Source organism: Rhipicephalus sanguineus, chromosome 6, assembly GCF_013339695.2.
Source record: "Rhipicephalus sanguineus isolate Rsan-2018 chromosome 6, BIME_Rsan_1.4, whole genome shotgun sequence".
Classification (NCBI taxonomy): Eukaryota; Metazoa; Arthropoda; class Arachnida; order Ixodida; family Ixodidae; genus Rhipicephalus; species Rhipicephalus sanguineus.
In genome coordinates this window covers 143,945,547-143,958,843 of record NC_051181.1, presented here as the reverse complement: position 1 = coordinate 143,958,843, position 13,297 = coordinate 143,945,547, and the positions used below count along the sequence as shown (strand labels likewise).

Below are 13,297 nucleotides of genomic sequence, written 5' to 3'. Positions count from 1 at the left end.
GCACTATAACAACTAGATCACCTTGGCGGGTCTGCATCAAAAACAAACGAGCGAGCAAGTATGCAAAACGAAAGCCCGGCTTTCACTCTAAACATTTACATCGACTTACAGGTTGTGATGCAGGGACCAGAAGCGCAGTCGATGATTATTGCAGTCACTGGGACGTGGCGGTCGTAGCAATGCAAGTTTCTGGAAAGCTCGAGCGCTGCAGAGGACGTTCGGGCGCAGTTTGCTTGCGTGGTGCCGTTGTCAGGTGGGAGGAGGCACTTTGTCCTCTGGGAGATGGGAAACCGTCGTCCTTTCGTTGTTGTCACTGCAGATAGACCGCTCAGACAGAGGGAAGGGGGAAGGGTGAGCAACGTCCCGCGACCGGTATCGCGTACGCGGAAAAAAGGAGGAGGGGGAGGGGCGGCGTTTCGTAGTGTGGTCGGTCTGGTGGTGCACGATCCTTGGGGAAAGGGACGGCGTAGTCCCTTTCCAAGCATGTCCGATGCTTGCAGATGGGATAACCCATTCCGCCGCGCCCAAGCCTTCTCCCCATTTTCGCGCCGGTCTTCGGAAATCTTTGTTGCTGTGGCTTCTACACGCGTCAAGCGTGTTCAGTCCGAGTAAAATAGTTGCTCCGAACAAGTTTTTCTGCAGTACGCTGTGCGCTGGGCTCGAAGGGCGCCACAAACAGCTGTACTGATTATGACGGCGTGGTTAAAAGAAGCTGTCGGTTGTAACGTCTCGAAACTACACATTGGGTGATAAGGGAAGCTGTGGTGGAGGGCCCCGGATTAAATTTAGCCCCCTGGCAGCGGCGTCGGTCGGTTGGTAAAACTTTATTGATTGTCCTGCAGGATACGGTGACCCGGGCTCAGGTTTCCAACGTCGGGAATTCCAAGTTTTGTCTGGTTGTCGCTTCGCGGGCTTCTTAGACCGCCCAAAGTTGATCGACTCGTTTGGAGCTGCGCAAAGCGGCTTCTCACCTCGCCGAGAGAACATCGGGACTTGAAAGACTGACCGCAGCACCCCCCCCCCCTCGTTGGTCGAGAAAATGAATTGATGACGTGTTTCTCACAAAGGCCTGCCATTGGTCCCCGGCCTTCCGGGGTAATTGTGGGAAGCAAGCAGTTCCTTGAATGCAATATCAGGGGTCCGTGGTCGCCATTACCTTCAAAAATATGCGTAGCCATAACCCTGTGCGTTAAACAATGACGTGAAAGGTCAGATTGAGTAAAGGTGTGGAGCACTTGGCGCAGCCCTTTAGATGACTAGGGGGCGAAACCTCCCCCCCCCCGCCCCGCCCCCCTCCTGTTCGCAAGCCTATGATATTACTCCAGGTTTGTTCGCAAGAACACATGCGAGCCAATAATCATGCAGACGCGTCATTCTTGTTTTATCATAGATTGTCGCTCATTACATTCAGTCTCATTCATCGTGAAGTATTAGATAGTAATATTCCTTTCGATATCCTCGTCAACAAGAATAATACCAGGTTTTCGGAGCATAATAACCTTTTACCTAATATCAGATCAAACTTTGGCAGATTTACAGCTCGCTTCTATGGTGTTCGTCTTTGAAATCGCATCTGTTTTCATGTTAAGTCATCTCGTTCACTGCAGTCTTTTAAACATAACATGAAAAACATGCTGTTAAACGAGCCTCTTGTTCATTTGCAATAAATTTATTTTCATCATCACTTCGTCCTTTTGTGTTCCTACTTATATGTTTCGATAAATATTTTTTTATTTCATCATACAGTGTTCTGTATTGAATGCATTTTTTATTTCTTCGTTCGCACTTTTGCTGCTGCTACTTACCTTTTATGCACCCCACTACTGATAGGAGGTCCCCCTGGCAGTTTGACACTTTGGGACCTCCTGATGCTGTATGTATTATGTAAGCCCGTATTCGTACATGCAGCGTGGACGCAACAACACTTTCGAGCGGGAAGCTTCGAGAAATGAAAAGGCTGCACATAAATGCCTATGTCCCAAAGGAGGGAGCGTGTGCAGAAGCACTACACCGTACCTGTTTGCTCGGCATTCCCAGCCGTGAGCCAACAGACGTTAAGATAAATTCAGGAGCCCTCCCCTTTTCGTAAAAAAATGGGGGTAACTGAAGCTGTGCTTGCCTGACCTACCATTTTCTTTGCGTAGGCACGATACCAACGGCGCCAACGCAGTTGTAATCGTGGCTAATCCGGCGCCGGCGCTGGAACGTGAGGTCATGCGTTCGTATCCAGGCAACATTGCAATGTGGCGACATGAATGGACGAGTGACCTCGATAAAAGACCAGATGCCCATATCAGAAACGGCTGATCGCCGACAAACCCACAATTGAGAGAGCATCAATTATTGCAAAACGGCGCATACAAATGCATGTGAACGGCGCACCTTCGAGGGCAACAATTCTGTACACTCCGGCGCAGGGTTTTTTGCATACGACAACGCCGCCGCCGAAATCTGTAACTCGTAACAAGCTTCGTTTGAAAAAAAAAAGGAAAGAAGAAGAGAAAGAAAAAAAATCACAGTTTCGCCGCAAGGGCGAAGCAATGAATGCGATAGCAAGAATGTAATGCTATACGAAGTGAGGCTCGCCAATGGATACTCTCAGTTTGAACAGCGCTCCTGTTACAAAGGCGGCCGAAGCAGCGAAGGAAACTAGCGTGCTTCAAGTGTCGAGCTGTGACACTTGATAGTTCGCGCTCATCTTCTGTTTGTTCGTTTAGCGGCGTCGTTTAGCGGCGCTCCGTAACATGAGCGCGGACATCACGGTTAAAGCTTGAAACATCCCTCTTGCCCTCACCACGAGAAAACCGCGCGAGCAGACAGCGGAAGGCCAAGGTTCTCCTTGCGCAAATATAAGAAGAAGCGAGCGAGCTCGCCGACGACTTTTAAATGCGCCCGTCGGGCTCCTAGTGCCATCTCGCTGGTAATGAAGAAACGTTTATTATCGCCTGCTGTCTCAGAGTCCGTCCAGCGCTAAAGGGTGTGTATATAACGCTCGCCGTTAGCTACGTGGAGGATCTGCGTTTCGTGGCGTAGTGGATAGCGCCGCTCGCTGCGGAACAAGAGGTCCCTGGTTCGATTCCGCGCTTCGGAAGCATTTTTTCTGAATTATTTTTCTTTGGGGCTTTTATATATATATATACATACTTATACATATACGGTGCATGACGGCGACGGGGATGGACATTTTCCAGCCGAGACTGTCCATATAGTTGCTATCGCAATAAAACGAAGAAACAACAAAGATGAGTCGTATGTGAAAAGATATGCAAGCATCTTCATTTCAAGCATTGGCCGTGATGAACGATGAGGTGCACTTGAGTGACGGATGGCGGTCAGCGTGTCCTGACTTGATCGAGCACGTGTCGCACTGCCGTGAGTCGTGGGAATGTCTGGTTGAGCTTGCACATGCCCTGGTAATCCTCGTAGTCCACGTAGTAGGCCGCCACGCACACGCTCGGGTTTACCTTGAGGGCCAGTCGCATCTGGTTCAAGGAGACAGAAATAAACCGTTTGATTTCGCACTATATTCAGACACGTTGCGAAGCATTCAAGTTGGCTTACCTGGTGCAATAGTTTGAACAAACTGACCGAATCTCCCTTTACGTGTGTACGTTCGTGTGTGCGTGTATAATATATACGTACAAAATGTAAAAAAAAAATTGGGGTGTGGGGATGTGCTTGAACTCCCGAGCTCCCATCTGGCTACGCCATTGATATTCTCCATATACACGGAACAGTGACCTTAAATTGGCTCTTAGCTGTCTGCATTTTGTGCGAGGTAAACATCAGTTTCAGTTTTCCATACTTAGTTCCTGCAGCATTTAGTTTTTCTATGGGCCACACACATGAATCGGTCTTACCATCTTGGTGATGCTGTCGGGCGTGAGGAAGGACTGCCACTCGTTGTTGCGGTAGTGGTAAACCGCGATGGCCCGCTCGTCCTGAATGGGGCCCACCCAGTCGCTCCTGGTACAGGTCTGCACGCAAACCGGCGTCGTATACGCATGAGAGGTGTAAGGCTCGAGTGCATTTGTGCCGTTAAGCTGAGCGCTTCGTCACGCAACACTACTCAGTGATGGTGCGCGCGATGTCCTGGATGCGCCTTAACCCATTCAGCCCTGGATTTTTTATTTTGGCCGGAGACATTTTTTGTGCCTGTTTTCCTAATAGGTAGGACCTCAGAAGACCAAAAACAAAAAAAATTGAGCCAGAGGTGCAAGTATTTATGGATTAATTAGCATCGAATCAAATTAGGTCATCAGGGCTCTGTAGTTGTGAAATTAGGAAAATGGCTTCCTTATTTCTGCTACTCACTAGAGTACACAAAATGTGAACCATGTCTATATTTTCAGTGTGATATTCCTTGAAACAGCTTCTGTACGACGTCCCGAAAACGGCGCTCAGCCGCCTCACCTGACCCGCCTCGGCGTCACCAATGACTTCGGTCAGGCTTTTTCTTCTTTGTGGCTCCCAGCTCCGCAGATATGTCTCAACTTTGGTGTCAATCACAGTGGAGATCACTGAAGAAGTATCTCCCCAAGAATAAGCAGTTTTGGTTTCATTTCCGATGTGCTAGGGGAACTTTTGTGCGGTGTCGTACGACGCCAGGGCCGCAAGGGTTAAAGGGCCCCTAAACCACATGCGATAATTTTTTAACATTTCGAGTAAACGCGCGCATCGAGTTCCGAATGCCAAACGCGGCAGCGCTACGAGCAGCGGGCGGGCCAGAAATTCCACGAAACAATCCCTTGTCCTCACGGGGCCTTTCGTTCATCCCCAGCGTTCGCCGTGACGTCAAGAAGAACATGTTTGTCTGCTCGCCGGTACGCGCATTCGTCGCTCTTCCTCCTCGCACAGTGAGGGGGAGCACTCGGCCAGGAGGAGAGACGAGCCGACGAACGGAACACAGTGAAGGCAAGAGTGAAATAAGCGAAGGCCTCTTTTGGATGATCAAACTCCGTTATTATGGTACCGTTTCGAAAAATTCTCACGGATACGTGTTCGTTGTAGACTCGTGCACAACTGCAACACCACAGCTAAATTTCGACCTCTAGGTGGTTTAGGGGCCCTTATCCTTTGCAAGATTTTTCGAGCTCATTCAACAAACCAAGATATCGCTAACTGCAGTAGGCGAAGTCTTAGAGAGAGAGTATCTACGAATCAACTACCAATGTAAAATCTCTGAACATATCCCGCGTCGCTTGCATACGCCTTTTTTGTTACGCCGTATGATACGCGCCTTGTTGTAGGGTATTAAGTGTTCGCTGTCGCAGGGCGCGCCCACGTGGGTGGTGGTCGTCTTAAGCGTGTAGTGCAGGGAAGCCAAGTTGAGCGAGAAGCACAGGTTGGGCGTCGGCTCCACGCCCTTCTGCAGCTGAATGGTCCAGTCGAGCGCCGTCACCTGCGCGTATGCGTTGTAAGCTGTGTTATACGCCATCCAATGACTTTGGTCCTACCGTACATGGCAAAGGAAAGTATACATTTAAGGGCTCGTTTTTTTTTCTTTGTTAGACACAATATTAATGAGAATTAGCAGACAATAATGCGAAGGGAAGTATAGGAGATGTTATATGCAGTAATTATGATGTAATTGTGAAGAAAGTAAAGTGGACGAAATTATAACTTGCCGCCGGCAGTGACCGAACTTGCGACATTCGAATAACGCGTCCGATGCCCTACCACTGAGATATGGTGGCGTCCACTTTATGGGGTATATAGGTGCATTGAAACCTAGGAGAAACAAAGGCAGGTTGGCCCTTTACTATGGAAAACACATCTCACTGACAAGGTGCTCACATTTCCTTATAAATCACGGATGTAGTATGGAATGTATACATTCATGTGCCATGCTCTTTTAACGTCATTGATTTTACATTCAACCTCTATATGTGTGCATGATTCATGTAAGAAGTAATGGAAGACAGTCGAATGCCTGTACGAGTCTTTTAAACGTGTTTAGGGTCATGTTTGCTCTAGTTGTCTAGTGTTAACTCCACTCAATACATCGGTTATACCGATGTCGCGTTCGGTGCGCAGTGCAAAGCTCGGTGTACTCTGCGATACACATCGCGACTCTTAGGATACCTACCACAGGCAGATTGTCGGACAGGTCGCTGTATTCTCTGAATGACGTTGGCAGAAGAGCATTGCACGTGGTCGAAGACCGCGAGTGGTGAGTCTCCAGGATGGTGTAATCGACCACCCTGTAAGAGCAAGCCGTTTCATCGACCAGGAGCCTTAGAAGGATCTGTACAGGTGTTCGTACACAACCTTTGGTCCACGTTTGTGTGGCAAATGTATTCTTACTTGACAATCTTCTGCAGATTCTGAAGCAGTTCGACTGGTGATGCCCTGTAGTTCTGTACCTGGATGCCGAACATTAGCAGCAGTGACCGTGGCCGGTTCTCCTTAAATGACTCGTGGAATTTCTGCAGTGAAATTGCCGGCGAGCGCGTTAGTTTTTTTTTTTTTTTAAGGCACCTACATTTTTCAAAGCAGTTACTAAAGCTACGTATCTGAGAGGCTTACTTGTAGAGACGCCGCTTAAAGGTGTTCTGCCATTGATTAAATTGTGACACCCATACGTCTGCGCAGGATTTCGAAAGCCTGCCTTTAGTCACAGTAATTAGCGGCGTCAAATGTACACATGCAAATTTGCTTCATGTATGTCAGCACGAAAAGAAACACGAGACACAAGCACGAATGCGTACAGTGTTTGTCACGCCTGGAATGCGTCCTGTATATGTATTCGCGTATTTGTGCAGTGTTCATTTCGCGCGGCCAAGATGCTCGAGTACGATATTTGCTCGCGTATAAGCCGCCTCCTGCGTGTAATTCGCACCTACAGCTACAAACCGCAGAAAATAAAAATAAAAATAAACATCCCGCGTATTAGTGTAAAGTTGCCTTTCTTGTAGTACTGTAAAACTGCCGTGAAGACAATTTTCGAAGAAATTCGCGTAACATTCGCATTCACACTTTCGCTCCGTATTTTCTGTGTCTACTGTGCGGGCTGTACGCGAGAAAATGTGGTGTCTGTTATGCCCGCCTCATTCAGCGGCGTCCTGCCATCGTGAACGGTGGGTCACGAATTTTCTTCCCCCCTCTGGATTTGTGTTAAAGGGACACTGAAGAGAAAAACGATTTTTCTCGTATTATACTCTTTCACAATACCAAAATCACCACGCTTGCTGCGAGAAGACTCTTGGCAAGCGAGAAAAAGAAAAAAGAAACGCGAGTGGCTACATCATCTTGAAGTGAACGCACCGATCACCGTGACGTCATAGATTTTGACGGAGTCTATTAGGGCCCGCGTCTTGCCAAGTCGTTAATAATGAAGTACACTGTCTTTCGATGGAGACAGATACTTAACATCTGAACATACCATATTTCAGGAAATTTCGTTTAGGCAATGTGGCCAAAATACAATAAAGTCCTTTGGAATCTGTGACGTCACTATAAAAAATTTGGTGGGAAATTTAAAAGTGAAATTTCTGAAAATGATTTTCTCATCTGTTGGTAAACCAATCATGGTGAAGTCAACGACATTAGAATTATCAGAGTATAACCGATCAATCTAAACTAACTCATTATTTCTATTTAGTGTTCCCTTTAGGCTTCACCTGCAGCATCTTGTGCAGCGTGGGAAAGCGATCGTTGGCGACTACGAGTCCGAGGAAGGCGAGCCCGTCGAACTTGTTCTTCGTGATCCACGACGAGGTGGTGATGACGAAGTGAGACAGGGCCAGCGGGTCCTTCCACTTGTCGATGCACTCGCGAATGTCCTCGTGACTGACGGCCACCAGGTGGTTGCCAGACCCGTTGGCCGCCATCGCACTGAACAGCTCGAAGCCCGAGCCTGAAAGGCAGCAACACGAAGTGAGCGTCCTCATTCGTTATGAAAGGGATAATTGACAACCACCCGTTCGTAGCACGAAGCCATAAGTAAATACACGCAGACTTGTCAGGAAGCAAAGCTTCTAGTTGACGAAAAAGTCGTCCTGGACCGGGGATTGAACCTGGGACCAGCGCCTTTCCGGAGCGGTCGTCTACCAATTAAACTAACTAGAAAGCTACAGCAATTCGCAGTGTGAGGGTGAATTCATCGACAAATCGAAGCAAATGGACAACACAGAATATTGCAAATGAGCTTACGCTCTCGACAAGTTGTGTTGCGAGTTTGTTTACATAACCTGGCGGGTTACGGAATAATGTCAAGCAGTTTTAGCGGAGTGTTACTCACGCTCAGCTAAATTAACGCTCACACAGAAACCGTTACGTGACATTTTCCTCTTATATAGCGGTCCTGTTGTAAGCGGAGTGCAGAATAGGAGTCGCGTATTACAAGAGATACGGAACGGATTGCTATCACACAAAGGAATGCGTAGAAATGAGCACAGTGTCAAAATAACAAGCAGCAGCACGAAATAAAAAAACTCTGCGGACAAGAAGACGACGAGTCAACAATATATCGTTTAACAGGGAATGCCACCGGAGCCAACGACGTTTTTCCAGAGAGAAATGTTGGTTCCAGCCACAGGTGGATGCAGAGGGGGGTCTGGATGTCCTGACCAGGGGCGTAGGCAGAAATTTTTTTCGAGGGGAGGGAGGGGGGAGGGGGGCACCTCGTTGATCAGAAGTGGGGGCCGGGCAGGCATTTGTGGTCGAGTGTCATTTTGTGCTTTGTATGCCATGGCACAAAAAAAAAAGAAATTCAGGGGGAGGGGGGCATGGGCCCGGTGTGCCACCCCCTGGCTACGCCACTGGTCTTGACCCCTCCCTCCTTTCCACTCTTAATTTTTAGGTGTATACCCCCAAGAAGAAGACTTATCACGTCGCGATAGTCAGCTTTAGGTGTATCAGACTTCTCCGTAGCTGACACACCCCATTTTTTTTTCGGAAAAATTCAGTATCCGCCCGTGCAACATTTCCTATTCAACGATCGTTCATCACTTCAGGCCGTCATCTTCCCTCGATCTCCTGTTTTTTTTTTTTTTTTTATAGAGCCAACAGTACGAATTTTCATTAACTTATCTTTATATTGAAGAAAGAAAATTTCATACAATAAATATAAATTGCGAATTGTATCATAGAAATTAACATGACACATTTAACAGGCCTGCGTGCGCACTATTTTGCTTCTCTTCGCAAGGTCTCCGCCTTGTGTCGACTGTCACAAAACCAATCGCTGTAAAGTGAGAGTGTAACGCCCTGATAGGGGCGACCCATCGGGGCTTCGACTAGCATGTACGGTAATCATCAACGCACAGTGACATACGAACGCGAAGGCTGTAAAGGTTACCACCAACCGTTGGCCTTTGGCACCAGCTTGTCCTCTTGGCCATTGTAGGTGAGATCCATGAAGACCACGAAGTCGCACGCTTCGGCGGGGAACTGCTCCTTGACACTGGTCTTCTCTGTCATCACGCAGATGAGGTTGTGCGCTGCGAAGCACGTGCTATACAGACTGAAGCAACAACAACTACAACAACGAAAACGACAACATCGTTGCCAATAATGCCCCAAGTTTCGCCAAGCGAAGAAACACATGAAATACATCGGTCAACATTGTAATGCATTCGCGTGTATAGTTTATAGATTATTGCTGTTTTATATTTGAATGGTCAGTTTCAGACATTCGTACTTTAATCGTGTGGGCGTTTAGTGCAGTGATGTAAACACATCAAAACATTTTTTTCACGATGTAACTTGAAATGCAACGAAGCCAACATGTTGAAACTAAACAAAACTGATCATTTAATAATTGAAGTGCAATGTTTACGAATTTGTAAGGCTGCACCAAAAACAAGTTTCACATTTATGTAACATTTCTATGGCTTTTTTTTTACTTATACTTAAAGTCTTATACTTGACGTACGTTCCAGATCTTCCTTCTTTTTTTTTGCATTCCGCGATATTCAAGGATTTTGCAGGACATTTTATAACTAAAAAAAAACATTCTGCTTCCTGGAGTCGGTAGATTTTGGCAGTTTCTTTCGAATGCGACGAACCAAATCAGAATTCTTAGAATTCCGTGCGCTGGGTCCCGAGCAGAACGATTTCAGCACTCCCCAAAATTTGGATAGGAACTTTTGAGGGTGAAACGTCTCTTACAAAACCTCGAGCACCGCCTTCTTTTCCAGCCAGACGTACTTACAGGGAGCTTTTCGCTCTTCCTCGTGGTTGGGAGTCGTCTCCTCTGGAAGTGCAGTGGGAGAAAAAGGAAAAGAAGAAGAAGAAAGGAAAAGACGTTTACTAACAACTTGATGTAAATCACACCTCTAAGTACTTCGGTAGATGATCCAAAATCAGAAATCGAAGGTTTTGTTGTTGAAAATTAGCGCTTGCATCCCTGTGCCGTTTCTTCCCGTGCCCTTGTTTTCTGCTGCGCTATGTTCTAAGGGTTGAGTCTATTTGCATCTCAACAGCTCCGGGTCACGTGACCTGATCAGATACGTCATGTATGACGTCACAGTACCGTCGTACAATCTGAATGAAAGCCAAGGTTTTGCCTGGCGTTGCACATGCATCCCTATTTTCCAGTGTCAGTGGTTGGCCCCTGTCACTGGGGGAAGCCAGTAACCTACAGTGTGCCACTTTGCGGCTCACTATTTTGCCAGCTTCACGACTGCCAGAACCAGTGTCGACAGCAACGTGCCCCTCTACCAATGACGTCATACCTTACATTTCTGCTAAGGTCGCATGACCCTACCAAGAAGGAATTAAGGTGACTTTTATGGGCTCGTTTTTGTTTGTTAGACACAATATTAGTGAGAACTAACAGACAATAGCCACTATTGTCTGTTAGTTCTCATTAATATTATGACCCTACCATGTTGCATAGAGTTTCCTAATAATAGACTAGAGGGAAATCTGGCGCTAGTGTCTATGGGAGCTGCAACGCATGGCTTCAGCGAGCATGGGAATGATGGGTAGTACATGGATTTGTCTAATCTTCCTTCTTTCGGCTCCGTTTGGCTCCGTCTGGTCTGCAGCTGCTTTGTCGCAAGGCGAAGTTCAGCAAACGTTCAATTCCTTCTTTCGGCTCCGTTTGGCTCCGTCTGGTCTGCAGCTGCTTTGTCGCAAGGCGAAGTTCAGCAAACGTTCAACAGTTCCACTTCACCAGCTTGACCCTTTTAAGGTGACCAATTCAAATTAGCTTCCGAGGTTCACAACGATCTTTGCTTTTATCCGAAACAAACGCCCAAACACAACAATAAACAAAACCACCAGTGTGTTCGAAGCCGCACACACGAAGACTGGGCAAATCCATGTACTACCCATCATTCCCATGGAGGCTGAACGATCGCAGCGCCAGAGTTCCCTCTAGTGAATATTGTAAGAAACTCTATGCCCTGTAGAGGTGCAAATAGACTCCCTCCACGTAATGTTCTTTATGTACTACTACTGGAAGGTTTGCACACGCCGTAGAGGGTATACGTTTTCGGTAAACACATCAATTTTGTGCCCCGATTTTGAAAGCTTGTTAACTCGAAGGGCAGAGGGTATCTCCGTAAACAGATCACGCAAAATGTTCACCGAAGCTCATAAAACGTACAAACTTCACATTCATCACCACGTGATCTCTGCATCGAGTTCGTCTTATTATAATGCCCAAATCCGGTGAAAACCCGTTTGACAAGTGACGGTGCGAACAACCCCGCGATTGTATTTTTAAGTGACGGCGCACGAATCGCTCTGAGACACGTGCTGCGCATACCACTGCAAGAGCCCGTGATTCTCGTGACCTGATTCAAATAAACAAAACTCGAACTGTTTTCGGGCGCGAAATGAAATCGAGAAATTCTTACCTCCTCCATGCCTAGCTCGAGAATCTGCAAACGAAACAAAATGTTCTTAGTGGTATGCCCAGTGTAGCTGGCTTATGTACATTTAAAGTAGAGTTTAATGGTGGCGCAAAGTGCACTCATGTTCAAGTATAGCCTGTTGCTGTGCTATATTCATCAGGACAGCATTTCGCCCTTCTTCATGCAGATAGCTATGTCGAAAAAAAAAAGGAAAGGAAATCACGCAGTTACTTCCTTTGGGAGCGGCATGAATTGTGACACAAGTCTTACAATTGAGCGTAAACGTAGATTTGTCGTTTATTTCTTATCAATCACTGCGATCGGATTTGTGGCACGTATTCATAACACGTGAAAACGCACAAGCAGCGAAATGCGAGCGAAAATGATAGCGTGTCGGACCCCCCAGTCTGCAGTGCGTGAATAGGTCGTGGGTTCAAACCTCCCTCGCGAAAACGTATTTGCCCTGTGCTTTTGCTCGTTTTTCGCCCCTTTCTTTGTTTTCGCAAGTTGTGGCTTATTGCGTTCCCCATAAAGTAGTTGGGTCCAATTATGTTGGGTCCAACAGCCCAAGCTGGGATTACTTGACTGAAGGCAGCGGCCCTAACGGCTCTGGACACTCCGGAACAACCAACTGAAGACAACTTGAAAACCCCCCGTTCTCGCTTCCTCATCATCCCTTCCTCAAGAGAAAAAAAAAAACAAAAAAAAACTAATAATTACTCGGGGTTTACGTGCCAATGCCACGACATGATTATGAGGCACGCCGCAGGGGAGGGCCCCGGAAATTTTGAACTTCTGGGGTTGTTTAACGGGCAATTAAATCCGGGTAGTACACAGACCTCTAGCATTTCGCCTCCATCAAAATGCGACCGCCGTGACCGGGACTGAACTCGCGTCCTTCGGGTCAGCAGCCGATCATCGCAACCACCGTGCTATTGCGGCCATAAATAAATAAATAAATGAATAAATAAATAATTAAATAAATAAATAAATAAATAAATAAATAAATAAATAAATAAATAAATAAATAAATAAATAAATAAATAAATAAATAAACCACCAACAACGAATGCGGCACTGCGTCGTGAGTAGATTTAGTTATAATACGTCGATTATGGTCTTTTTCTCTCGTTTAGTCAAGCCAAGTTTCAAGATGTAGAGTGTAGTACAGCCAGATGATAATCCACAGCTGCAAGATTTAATAAAAAGCGAGCGAAATCATAGTATATCCCGTCGTAGTACTCAGTCCACACAGACAGGCCTACGAAAAAAGTAGCGAAATGTTCTTTTACCTGCGTCATTGATCGGTGGCTTCAGCTCGACCAGATTTTCGACGGGGCCTGCGCAAAGTTTTTAATTGTTGCACTGAATAACAGGCTCTGCATAACGAGGTTGCGCGATATTTCTGCGTGCTTGGATACACTTCATTGAGCATAATTTGCAGCACCTTCATTGGGACAGCCATATTTTGCCAGGGACTGTCAGGGCAG

General features: G+C 46.7%; 1 protein-coding gene and 1 long non-coding RNA gene across 2 annotated transcripts; both read right to left on the bottom strand.

Annotated features, from left to right (window-relative positions):
- Window positions 1-3,257: 3,257 nt before the first annotated feature.
- LOC125758807 (uncharacterized) lies at window positions 3,258-3,979 on the bottom strand. The gene is made up of 2 exons (XR_007416434.1): window positions 3,861-3,979; window positions 3,258-3,482 (listed from the first exon to the last, which is right to left on the bottom strand). It is a non-coding gene; the product is annotated as an uncharacterized LOC125758807 (long non-coding RNA).
- Window positions 3,980-5,059: 1,080 nt separating this feature from the next.
- LOC125758885 (uncharacterized) lies at window positions 5,060-13,156 on the bottom strand. Its single transcript, XM_049416618.1, has 9 exons — window positions 13,100-13,156; window positions 11,811-11,834; window positions 10,157-10,198; window positions 9,309-9,443; window positions 7,623-7,858; window positions 6,307-6,428; window positions 6,089-6,203; window positions 5,210-5,401; window positions 5,060-5,074 (listed from the first exon to the last, which is right to left on the bottom strand). The coding sequence occupies exons 4-9, from the start codon at window positions 9,421-9,423 to the stop codon at window positions 5,060-5,062; spliced, it is 795 nt and encodes a 264-aa protein (XP_049272575.1). The 5' UTR covers window positions 9,424-9,443; window positions 10,157-10,198; window positions 11,811-11,834; window positions 13,100-13,156.
- Between the last annotated feature and the right edge of the window lie 141 nt (window positions 13,157-13,297).